Genomic DNA, 13,159 nt, shown 5'->3' with positions numbered 1-13,159 from the left:
TGGCAGCATCAGTCCTAGGCTTTCTGTTGCCCTCTGGTCAACAATTCTATGTCCTGCTGTGCCTCAGGAGAGGGGCCCCACAGGGGCAGATCCACTGAGACAGCTCATAACGGGCCAACTCTGGGACTGAACCACTCTGGGTGTAAGGGGAGGGGGCGAGGGGTGGGAGGTCTTCTCCAGATGTGTGCCAGTTACGTATCTGTTCTGTATGGGTCCAGCAGGGTTTCTATCACTGGCTAATAAATCTACAGGACATGAATGGTTTGAGTCTAATCTGGGCCTTTCTTAGGGATTAGAACATGACAGTAAGGACAGAGGGGTTGTTTGCAGCTGAAGCATGTGCTCACCTGGCCCCTGAAGAATTTGGAGCTCAAAGGCCCAGATTTTGGTAAGATAGGTTGCTCCATGTTGGCCACAGGATGAGTTAGGGCTGCCATGGACAGTTGTGATATAGCTACATACATGCAAGCCCAGGGGTCAAGGGCCAGGCGGCCAGGGCCAAGTGAGTGGCAGGGCGAGGGTCTGGGCTGTGGCCGGAAGGTTGCATTGTGAGTGTGGCAATGGGGGAAGCTGAGGTGTATAGAGTGTGGGACGCCTGTTGTGTACCCTTTTCAGCATCCTCCTTCCTGCCCATGGGAGGCCATGCACCCCCATAAAAGGCCCGGTGGGCTTGCTCCAGAGCCTCAGGAAAGCACTCCTTCTGCTTGGTATCCTTCTAACCCCCACCAAGGTGCAAAACAGAAACACACTCAGGCTGGCCCCAGAACTGGGCTGCTTCCGGGTGGTTAGAGGAGGTGCTACAGGCTCTCCCACAAGCCTCCTCTTCACCACAATTTACTTAAGTTCTCTGGAACAGACTCCCAATGACCCTACGTGGCCAGATTTTATCAGAATAAGCTCACCTCCAAGGGAAGCTGGTACAAATGATGATGCTGAGAAAATCCTATTTTTTTGAAAGGGTGGGCAGTGGGGAATGTGACTTTCTAGAAGCCAGGGGCTTAAAATCAAGAGAACTAGGATGAGTTTGCCAGCAGGCTTTTCTCAACCGTCCCCTGCCCCTTCACCCCCATGCTTTCAGGCTGGACCCCACAGAAAGCCCTGGAAACTTCTCGCTTCTCCAGTTTGCCTCTTGTGCTTTAGGCTGGTGTGAGTGGCACCACTGAACAGCCCCAGGAACCTGACCCCGAGGCAGAGAGGAAGCAAAAGAAGCTCTCATGGGGGCCACCAACCATGGCGCTCACCTGTCCCCACAGCGAGGGGTAGCGCTGGTACATTTTTTGCCCACTGCTGCTGTCCTGAGTTACCAGAAACGCAGTGGTTTCAAACAACACATTTATTATCTTACAGTCTGGAGATCTGAGGTCTGAAATGGGTCTCACTAGGCTCATGTCAAGGTGTCAGAAGAGCAGGGTGTCTTCTGAAGGCTTTAGGACAGAATCTGTTCTCTTGCCTTTCCAGCTTCTAGAGGCCGCCCACAATTCTTGGCCAGTAACCTCTTCTTCCTCCATCTTCAGAGCCAGCAATGCAGCATCTCCAACTATTGCTCTGATTCTCTGCTTGCCTCTTCCACGTCTAAGGACCCTTGTCATTACATTGAGCCCACCTGGATAAGCCAGGCTAATTGGCCATCTCTGGATCAGCTGGTTCATAACCTCAAGTACAACCACAACCCTGATCCCCGTCTGCATGTGAGATAAAATATTCACAGGCTCTGGGGATTAGGACGGGGACATCTTTGGGGGAAGGGGGCCTTACTCTGCCTACCGTGGGCAGCCAGGCTCTCTGACTGGGCTTTCTGGTCTTCATGAGCTGGACCACGTACGTCCCCTCTGAAATCCAGCTCGGCTCCTCAATGAGTATCACAGGGGCAGCAGGAGGAAGATGCCATTGGTGTATCCTCTGTCGGGACTGGTGTTTAGTCCTGGACCCTTGTGACACTAGGCTGAGACCCAGGATCCCATGAGTTCAGGCTGGTGGCTCTTAAGAGCACTGGGGCTTGTTCATCAAACCTGAGGACCAGAGCCTCCCCAGGCAGCCACCCGTGCTGCATTGGATGCCTGGTTCTCAGCCCTGGAAACCCCCAAGGGGACCAGGATGAGAGCTAGGTTCTTGTAGGGGCAGCCCACTTCCCCACAACACACCATGGTTTCTCTGACACAGAGGTCAGCCTTGACCCTGAAGGTTAGGATGGGTGTCCTAGGGGAGGCTGAAGGCTGCTGCTAGGTTGGGCCAGTTGTTGATACCCCAACAGAAGTTTCCCAGCACCCTTATGTAGTCTTCATTCATTCAAAATCTATTCAATGAGCATCTGCTGTTTGCTGGGCAAAATCTCTAACCTCAGTTTATATCTCGGGAGGCAGCAAGTAAAGAGATATAGATCACTAGAAATTTTTTTTTAAAGATCTTATTTATTTATTCATGAGAGACACACAGAGAGAGGCAGAGACACAGGCAGAGGGAGAAGCAGACTCCCTCCGATGTGGGAGCCTGATGTGGGACTCGATCCCAGGACCCCGGGATCAGGACCTGAGCCAATGGCAGGTACTCAACCACTGAGCCACCCAGGCATCCCTAGATCACTAGGAATTGTGACAAGTGCCACGAAGCAGAGCACAAGGAGTGGGGAAGAGGGGTGGGGCCTGCTTTAGCAGGTGACGGACTCTACCCAGCAGTGGAGATATTTGGGCTGAGACTGAAGAATATCACGGTTGGGCCAGCGAGGGAACAAGCTTCCAGGCATGGGGGCAGGAGGAAGCCCAGAGGTAGGGGAGGTAGGGGAGGTAGGGGAGGTAGGGGAGGTAGGGGAGGTAGGGGAGGTAGGGAGCATTTGTGGCATAGCGGGATGAAAAGAAGACCAGGACAGGGTGGGGGTCTGGAGTGGGGTGAGTGAGGAGGAGGCCCGTTTCCCCAGAGCCCTACCATGCCCACCTCGGAGCACACTGCCCCTCCCCGCCCCCCTCCCCAGGGTCGGACTTGGGGGTGGGCAGGGTGGGGTAGAGAGTGTCCAGACACTCTGCCCACACAGCGCAGTCCCTGGGCAGAGCGGCAGAGCACAGTGGAAAGGCCACGCGCCTCTGGGATGGACGGTCCGATGCTGAACTGGTACTTCTCAGCACCGAACCTCTCTGAGTCCGTTTTCTCCTCTGCGAAATGGGTGTAATAATTGTGCTCACATGGTTCAGTGAGATGCTCAGCACAGCATCTGACACATAGTAAGTGCTCAGTAAATGTTGCCTGTTGTGTAATGTCCTCAGGCTCTCCCCAAGCCACTGCTGTGTATACGGCCCCTAATCCCCGCATTCTAGGGGAATAGAGACCCTTTGAGGCCCAGAGGTCAGATTTGGGAGGAGGGGAAGGGAAAGCCATCCTGGCAACACTCAGACGATACCCTGCTGCTCTCAGCTGCGTGAGACTGACCCAGGAGGAGGCTCCGGCCCGGACAGGAGGCGAGGGCCCGTCTTTCCTGTGCGGACGGACAACTCTGCGCGGCGCTGGGCCCTCCTGACTCCTGCTCATTCCAAGTAGGAATAAGTAACTGCAAGGCCCCGGCAGGAGGTTGCCCAACTCTCAGGTCTCCCACACCTTTGCCTGCACCCCGGAGGATGGAGCATCAGGCTGGGGCGGCTGAGGCTCCCGCTGGAGGACTGGACAGTCGGCGGGAACCACCGTTCCCTGCAAAATCGTCGTCCTGCCGTGTCTCCCACAGCCTAATGGGAGTGAGTGTGGGCCATGTGCCAGCATGCGCCAGACACCTGCCCCATGTCACCTGGTTTGCTCTCCACAACAGGCAAGCAGTTACTACTATTACCCTCACCTTATAGACAAGGAAACGGAGGCACAGAGAAGTGAAGGAACTTGCCCGGGTCCCAGAGCCATTAGGTGGGGAAGACAGTCTTGAGCCTAGACAGGTGACCCCCCAAACCCTGTCAGTGATTCTCCGTCCACCTGCACGTGAGAGTCACCTGGGAGGCTGGAAACCAGCAGGACAAGGTCTCCATGCTTGGAGGGACACTGGGATGTTGCACAAAGCTGCCCAGGGCTTCTGACCTGCAGCCGGCGTAGAGCATCAGTGACCCAGGCCATATCGCCTCCCCAGCCTCTCTGTCCCTCCTCCTGCCTGGCACCCTTCTGCGGCTCCTAGAATCAGCAAGTTCAGGGGGCCCTGGGGTCCCACACCACTCAGGCTGTGGTGGCACCTCCAACAAGCAGATGGTTCTTGCTACATTCACATTTTCTTGCAGAGCCAGTGCTTCTTAGAGAGTCATTAAAAATACAGATTTCTGGGTACCCCCCCCCATCCGTTGGGCTGGCCCTCCTGAGCCACTCCCCTGGGTCTAGCCATCTGGATGTTTAAAGCTTCCCAGATGGGCCCGATGGTTCTCACGGTTCTGGGTTAAAAATGTTAACTGTTTTTTGTTCACCGTGGCAAAACATCTGGACACAGCATGAACGTTTATCAAGAGGGTGTCTTTGAATTCTGGTGTGGTCGTCACCTCGGACTGTAATACTGTCATTTAGCAAGAATGAGTGGGAACGACCCCGACTGACTCGGAGGGATTTCCACAAGGCCCTGAGGGAGAAGCGCAAGACGTGGAACAGTGTGGACGGCAGGTGGTCAGCGGGGTCACGGTGAATCTCAGAGCCCCCACACCCCATGTGCACATGTGTGCGTGCAGATCGCTTTATGACTATATGACCACGGGGAAAGATATGGACTGATACACACGATGTTGTTAACATGGGCATGGGGGGGGTGGAGCCAAGCAGATAAGTAAGGGATGAAAAATATACTAAGAGGTGGGGATGATTTCACCACATGTGTAATTTATCATAATTACATGTGGTATGTATACGTATAAAAGCTATTTATTTATTTATTTATTTATTTTTATAAAAGCTTTCTTTAAAAAAAAAAAAAAAGACTGTGGCCATACTGGGAAGTCAAAGCGTAAGTTGAAGTTTCAGGACATCGTGCTGAGAAAAATGGTGCTCATGACAGCTGAGGCCCCCTAATAGAGGCTCCTCCTCTGTGGAGCTCGCATTGTGGTGTCCGAAGCAGCCAATGCAGTAACACAGCACCAAATAATGCTCAGGTCATGAAACAGGGCACGTGGCTGGGAGCCCCGGGGGCCCTACCTTAGACAAGTGGTCAGGGGGCCTTCCAAGGAGGGAGACATCTCAGACTGGATTGGAAGATGGGAAGGAGCCACAGTGGAGAGAGCAGCTGGTACCAAAGTCTTGGATGGGGGCTGGCTGTGTGTTCTAGAACCTGGCCCAAGGCCTCCAGGTGGGAATGGAGGGAGCAAGCAACCATGGGAGGGTGCTGGGACAGAGGGCAGGGCCCCATCTCTGCCGCAGGGGTGAGCTTGGCTGTGGCTCTGAGACGAGCGAAGCCCTCCACGCAGGGTATGATGTGGTTTGGTCTACATTCTTCGAGAGAATGCTCTAGATGGGGAACAGGTTTTGGGGTAAGAAACACAGGAGGAGTGGATCCCTGGGTGGCTCAGCGGTTCGGTGCCTGCCTTTGGCTCAGGGTGCAATCCTGGAGGCCCAGGATCGAGTCCTGCGTCGGGCTCCCTGCAAGGAGCCTGCTTCTCCCTCTGCCTGTGTCTCTGCCTCTCTCTCTCTCTCTCTCTGTGTCTATCATAAATAAATAAATAAATCTTTAAAAAAAAAAAAAAAGAAACGCAGGAGGAGAGGGCAGAGACACGGGTCAGGAGGCTGTGTACTGTCAGCCAGAGAGCAGCGACTGTGTTGGGTTCACCGTTTGGGTGGAAACCAGAAACAACAAGGCTGCTGCTGGGCAAGGCCGTGGGAAGGGGGAAAGGCAGGTCCTGAGTGACCGCCAGATTGCCAGGCCGATTGATTGATTGGTTTGCCAGGAAGCAGATCATCTACAACAAAGTCTTTAGAATGTTTCCATAGGATTGAAAACATTAATTATGAAACGAAAACCTGTGTGGTGGGCACTGTTTTCTAAAAAGAGAGCTTTGCAAGCCCGTCTGCAGGCTCGTGGGGTGACCCTTCCCTCCCCTCTCCCACACCCAGGGGTCCTCACCAACCTGAACATTGGGTTTACCATCGCTCACCCCCTCTTTATCGTTGTGCCACGAACGGCAGCATCTCTGGGTACCTACTGGTCAGCGCTGCCCGGTTTTGCAGTTTACAGGCTCGCGGCCACACTCACGGCCTCAATCTGCGACTCGCTCTTTTCCTCCAACACTGTGTTGGCGGGATTCGCGCAGGGTGCGTGTCCCCGGCACTCGTGCCTTTCCACGGCTCTGTAGGATTCCATTTTGTGGATGGAGTTTGTGTTTTTCTGTCAGTGGCCGTTGGGTCCTTTCCATGGTTTACTGTCCCCAACAGCGATGCTACCAGCACTCCTGCAGGTGGGCGCATTCATGAGTCTCTCTAGGACACTTATCCAGGAGGTCTCTAGCCTCGTGGCTGGGGGAATGGTGATCCCACGGAGGAGAAAGGGAAAGGACCATTTTGGGGGGCGGGGGAGTATTCATTCAGGGAGGCTAATTGTTCCAGCGAATGGACTTGAACTTGTGTAGGGATCAGACACAGCCTGTTTTCTTCTTACCTGAGCTGACAGTCTAAGGTGTGCAGGGGTGGGGTGTGTGGGATGCAGGGGGGAGTTCTGCTCCACACAGTCACTCAGGGGCCCAGGCTGACGGAGGCTCTGCTGTCTGCCACCCCTGCTTTCCAAGGTCACCCTGGGCGTTGGCCTCGAGCCAGCAGAAGAGAGAAGAGCGAGGGAGGAGATACGACATCACGGTGGGGACGCGGTGCCTGCGTGTGGGTGCAAGGGGCTCTGGGAACACGGTCCTTGCTGGGGCAGCTGCCTGCCAAGTCGTGACCACATTACGGAAGAGGGCAAAGGACTCCTTGCTGCCCGCTAGCCTCTTCAGACCTAGAGGAGCAAGAGAGTAGGCCGAGAGAAAAGTCTCTAACTGAAGAGACGTCCCAGGTGCCAGCAGTTAGCTTCCAGCCCGGTCCTCCTCTCCCCCGTCCCCGGGCCCAGCCGACGGGTGGCTCTGGATCTCGCCCGCAGGTGGGAGCACCGTAGGCAGCTTCCTGGACAGAGATGAACGAGTCAGGGGTTCCTCAGTGGAAGCAGACGAGCGTCCTGCATTGAGGACCTGCTGACGGATGAAGGTGTGTGCGGCAGTGCCTCTTTCTGTCTTTCCTGCTTCCTTCTTTGTGGCGATGAGGCAACTGGTGTGCTGACACGGACGTGGGCTGAGGTTTACCTGCCCGTTGCTCACAGGTGGGCACTCTGCAGGTGGGCACTTTCATTGAGCCTGGTAGGTGTTTACTGAGCACGTACTATGTACCCAGGCAATAAGGGGCAATGGTGGTAGCATAGTTAAGAGCACGGACTTGGGAGCCGGGCTGCCAGGGTTTGCTTCCTGGCTTGGCTATTGCCAGTTCCGTGACCTCGGGCAGGTTACTTAACCTCTCTGAACTTGACTTTCCTCGTTGGTAAGATGGGGAGAGTCATAGTACCTACCTCGGGCAGGGGGTGTGAGCAGTGTAGGAGATTGTCTAAAGTGCTTGGCGAAGTGCCCAGCACTCAGTAAACTGTAGCTCCGTGATGGGGGGCCACAGCTCAAAGTAACCTAAAAGACAGATGTGGGGGCGGCCCAGGTGGCTCAGCGGTTTAGCGCCGCCTTCAGCCCAGGGCCTGATCCTGGAGACCTGGGATTGAGTCCCACGTCAGGCTCCCTGCATGGAGCCTGCTTCTCCCTCTGCCTGTGTCTCTGCCTCTCTCTCTCTCTCTCCCTGGGTCTCTCATGAATAAATAAATAAAATCTTAAAAAAAAAAAAAAAAAAGACAGATGTGGCGGTGCCTGTCAGTTAAGCATCTACACCTTTGGCTCAGGTCATGATCCCAGGGTCCTGGGATCAAGCCCCATGTTGGGCTCCCTGCTCAGCAGGGACCCTGCTTCTCCCTCTCTCTGTGCTGCTCCCCCTGCTTGTGTTCTCTGGCTTTCTCTCTCTCAAATGAATAAATAAAATCTTAAAAAAAGAGACAAATGTGGTTTGGCTCTGAAGCCTTGATTTTTCTGCGTGGCCACTAAGGAGTCTCTTACTTACCTTTTCCTAATAAGAGATTTTTTGTTTTGTTAAAGATTTTATTTATTCATGAGAGACATAAAGAGAGAGAGAGACAGACAGAGAGAGAGACAGACAGAGAGAGGCAGAGACCCAGGCAGAGGGAGAAGCAGGCTCTGTGTAGGGAGCCTGGTGTGGGACTTGATCCCGGGTCTCCAGGATTAGGCCTCAGGCCGAAGGTGGTGCTAAAGCGCTGAGCCATCCGGGCTTCCCTTGTTTTGTTTGTTTTTAAGGTTAAAAGTTGGACATTTAGGAAGTCTGGCTACAGCAAAGCTTTGATGAACACAGCAGATCTGAGCAGTCTCTGCCCACTGGGAGGTGGGCTGTGGTGTCTCCCATTCGACCACCACAATGTGCCAGTGGCCACCCCCTTCCCCATGACTTAAGCTGAATAAGCAATGGGCAAGTTTTCATGAGGCCAGGGTGGAGGGGGGCTGGCTCCCTGATCCTCCAAGTGTGCCACCCCTGCCTGGGCACTGGACCAGGACCTCCTGCTTCCCAGCATTTTCTTGTTATGTTGGTGGTGAGGATTTAAGGAGGTTTTTGATGGCATATCAGAGGGCAGGAGTCACCCTTGGAGTTCCTAGAAAGGAATGCACACTCGAAAACCTAGGGTGAGTGGTATTGATGTGAGTGATCAATGGACGCGTGTGTGTGTGTGTGTGTGTGTGTGTCATCACCCAGCAGATGAAAAGAAACACCGTTAAGCCAACTCTCTGAAGCAATGCCATCTTTGAAGAGTTTAAGACCAGCAACGAAGTTCATGCCATAGTTTCTTTTTTGAACCTTCTCTGGGTCTTTATATGTCTCAGTATCCTGAGAAACTGCATCTCAATGTTAATTATCTTAATCTGAAACATCTCAATCACAGAAATTATAGCCGCCCCAGGGACTTCCCAGGGCTCCAGCAAGCAGGGACCTGAGCAGGGCTGGGCGGGGCGTGATTCAGAAATGAGTTTTTATGTGAGTAACCACCCACAAAGGTACTGGACAGCTCACTCATTATAGGTACTTCTTTTCTTTCTCCCTCTCTCTTTATTTTTATTCCCTTGATGAGAATTATTCCTCAAGGGATTTGAGACCATTTATCATAAGGAGACACTCGGCAAACTGATAATTTAAAAATAGAGGCACCAAAGCAGGAAGGTTTTAAGAAATAAAGGCCACAGGAAAGGACAAACGTATGACAGTGGGGACCAAGCTTGTGAGCATGGTTGAGCTCAGAATTAGGATCTGAGCTTCCCAGAAGCCCATGCAAGAAGCAGAACCTGCCATCTCCTCCTCATGATCAGCAGGAAGGCAGCGTGCCAACCGATTCCCAGCACACTCAGGCGTGGAGCGGTCAATGCCCGCAAACCCCTGCAGCAGCAAACGTGAGGAGAGAGCTCCTAAGTCTGAGCCTCCATTTCTCATCTGTAAAGTGCGAACGGTGCTTATCTTCCCAGATTGTTTGAGGGCTAGAGCCATGCCTGGCAGACCGTGAGCATCCAACAGATACTCATTTCTTTACTTTCCATTCTCCACCTCCTGTAGGATTCGTGCCTTATTCATCCTCCTGACAGCAGTTACTTAATCCTGGCTCCTGTTTTATATGGGCACAATCATCTCTGCTTGTGTATCCAGCTCAGTGGTAGATTCTGAATGAGTGGGTGTCGACCCTGACTTCACTCAGCTCGCAGATTAGTAGTGGAGCAAGGTGGACAGACAATTGCAACATGACACGACAAGTACAACGATCTGGGCCGAATAATAATGTCCGTATTTTAGCACTTAATCTGAGCTAGGTACTGTCCTTGATGAGAACAGCAGGAAAGAGGAAACTTGTGGACACAGTAATGAATTCATAAGTACAAAAATTATAAGCAGGGGCATCTGGATGGCTCAGTCGTTGAGCATCGGCCTTCGGCTCAGGTCATGACTCCCGGGGTCCTGGGATCAAATCCCGCATCAGGCTCCCTGCATGGAGCCTGCTTCTCCCTCTGCCTGTGTCTCTGCCTCTTTCTCTGTGTCTCTCATGAATAAATAAATAAAATCTAAAAAAAAAATTATAAGCAAAACGTTAGCAAACTAAATTCAAAAAGGATATACCATCAGATCAGATTAAATGGATCCCAGTAATGCAGAGTTTTGCCTTAGAAAATCAATTCGACGGATTAATAGATCAAGGACAATTTACAAAATGATCTTGATAAATCAGGAAAAAACAGTTGATAAAATTTCCACTTGTGACTAAAATAAAACTTAAACTAACCTTAAAAAGGAGCTCCTTTAACCTTTAAAGAAAGATTTACTACAGGGCTTCTCACAGCGAGGTCCCCAGACCAGCAACGTTCAGCACTGCCAGGGAACTTGTCCAAGAAGAAGCACTCAGGCCTCTCCCAGACCTACTGGATCTGAAACTCTGGGGTCAGGATGTGGAGGTGGGGAGCAGCAGGCTGTGTTTTAATGAGCCCTCTGGGTAACCCTGGTACAGCTGGACTTCGAGAACCACTGGCCTACAAGAAACCCACATCAACAATTACACTTAATGAGTGATGTTGAAACTACCCTCATAGGATCAGAGAGGATCAAGGCGAGACAAGAGCCCTATTGTCATCACTTCTACTCTGCATTGAACCGAAAGTTCGTGCAGTACAGTCAGGCAAGAGAAAGAAATGCAAGTTCTAAGGACTGGAAAGGAATGATTACATATAGAAAATCCAAAAGAATCTACAAGCTGTAAGAGCTAATAAGAGAGTTTAGCAAGGCTATTGCTATAAAACCAATACACAGAGATAAATTGTATTTCTTTAAAAAAAAGATTTTATTTATTTATTTGAGAGAGAGAATGAACAGGGAGAGTGGCAGAGGGAAAGGGAGAAGCAGACTCCCCGCTGAGCCTGGCCGAAGGCAGACGCTTAACCAATTGAGCCACCCAGGCGCCCTGATGAATTGTATTTCTATATACCAAACAGTAAGTAGAAAATTTTAAAGTTAAATATGCCAATCATAATAGCAATAAAAAAGTAAAAAAATAAAACAAAAACCAGAAAATAAATCTAACCAAAGATGTGCAAGACCTCTATGGGGTACGCTACACAACAGAACTACAAACACTGGAGGAGGTCTGAATGAAGGGAGAGAGATGCCATGCTCATGGATGGAAAGCTCCATATCGAAAAGATGTCCCTCAGGGGCACCTGGGTGGCTCTGTTGGTTAAGCATCTGCCTTCGGCTCAGGTCATGGTCCCAGGGTCCCGGGATGGAGCCCTGCTCAGCGGGGGAGCCTGCTTCTCCCTCTCCCTCTGATCCTCCCCCTGCTTGTGCTCTCTCTCTCTTTTGCACTCTCTCTCTCTCTCTCTCTCTCAAATAAATAAATAAATAAATAAAATCTTTAAAAAAAGAAGGATGTTACTCCTCCCTGAGATCTACAAATTGATGCAAACCCGGTCAGAACCATTGCAGGTTGTGTGTGTGTGTGTGTACAGAACTTAAAAACCGATTCTAAAATTTGCATACAGTGCAAAGAGCCAAGAAGAGCTAAGTGAGTCGTTAAGGTGGGAGGATGAGAGAATGTGCTCCACCAGGTTTAAGACTCATTGGAAAGCTCTAGTAATGAAGGCCACGTAGAATTCATGCAGAGAGAGACAAATAGTCCAACTACCCAGATCAGAGGGCCGGATATTTTATTATTACGTGGTAGGTAGAAGTGGCTCATACATCCTATGGGCTGGTCTGTCAGCACATGTATTACTGATACATTTTCTCCCAGTTTGTGGTTTACTTTTTTATTTGCTTAATCTGTCTTTCAATAAGTGGAAGTTCTTCGCTTTCATATAGTTAATCATTCCTTTCCTTTATCGTTCTGTTCTTTGCGGACCACTATCTAGAATATATAAAGGAGTCCTTGGCAGTTTGAATCCCGGTGCGATGACGGAGTAGGCGGTGGGATCTCGCTGGCTGTCTGACTAGTCCTTTCTCTACCTTGCTTGTTTGAGCTTCAGCAGAATTCGAAATGGCTGGCAGTAAGGCTGGGAAGGACTCCGGAAAGGCCAAGACAAAGGCAGTTTTCCGCTCACAGAGAGCCGGCTTGCAGTTCCCGGTGGCCCATATTCATCGACACCTGAAATCTAGGACGACCAGTCATGGACGTGTGGGTGCGACTGCCGCTGTGAACAGCGCAGCCATCCTGGAGCACCTCACTGCAGAGGTACTTGAATTGGCAGGAAATGCACTGAAAGACTTGAAGGTAAAGTGTATTATCTCTCGTCACTTGCAACTTGCTATTCCTGGAGATGAAGAATTGGATTCCCTCATCAAGGCTACAATTGCTGGTGGTGGTGTTATTCCACACTCCCACAAATCTCTGATTGGGCAGAAAGGACAACAGAAGACTGTTTAAAGGATGCCTGGATTCCTTATTATCTCAGGACTCTGCATACTCTTAACAGCTGTCCAGTGTTGGTGATGCCAGTGGACTGTATCTCTGTGAAAAACACAATTTTGCCTTTTTGTAATTCTATTTGAGCAAGTAGTAAGTTTAATTAGCTTTCCAACCAACCAAATTTCTGCATTTGAGTCTTAACCATATTTAAGTGTTACTGTGGCTTCAAAGAAGCTATTGATTCTGAAGTAGTGAGTTTTGATTGAGTTGACTGTCTTTAAAAAACTGTTTGGATTTTAATTGTGATGCAGAAGTTATAGTAACAAACATTTGGTTTTGTACGGACATTATTTCCACTCCAGTGGATAAGCTCAATAAAAGTCACATCCAAAAAAAAAAAAAAAAAAAAGTCCTAACCATTCAATAAAGATAAGAAAAAGAGAAACAGAGAAATAATCCTATGGAAAAAAAAAGATAAAACTATGAGTGGGCCCTTCACAAAACAGAAAACACAGATTTCCAATAAGGAAAGGACGGAAGATGGAAGGATTTCAGCCTCGTTTGTAATCAGGGGGACTCAGATGCACACCGCGATGATACACTATCACACGCCCACCAGGTAGGCCAAAATAAGTAGATACCTGAAGGGCAATGGTTAGCGAGGATGCAGAA

The 13,159-nt window shown here is 50.6% G+C and overlaps 1 protein-coding gene across 1 annotated transcript; it reads left to right on the top strand.

Annotated features, from left to right (window-relative positions):
• The first annotated feature begins 12,019 nt into the window (after window positions 1-12,019).
• Window positions 12,020-12,860, top strand: LOC102157138 (histone H2A.Z-like). Its single transcript, XM_038529655.1, has one exon. It carries the CDS (start codon window positions 12,119-12,121, stop codon window positions 12,503-12,505), a length of 387 nt encoding a protein of 128 aa, XP_038385583.1. The 5' UTR covers window positions 12,020-12,118; the 3' UTR covers window positions 12,506-12,860.
• Window positions 12,861-13,159: the final 299 nt, after the last annotated feature.

This window comes from Canis lupus, chromosome 2 (assembly GCF_011100685.1).
Source record: "Canis lupus familiaris isolate Mischka breed German Shepherd chromosome 2, alternate assembly UU_Cfam_GSD_1.0, whole genome shotgun sequence".
NCBI lineage: Eukaryota > Metazoa > Chordata > Mammalia > Carnivora > Canidae > Canis > Canis lupus.
Note: the sequence above shows the minus strand (reverse complement) of the source record. Positions and strands in the feature narration are given on the sequence as shown.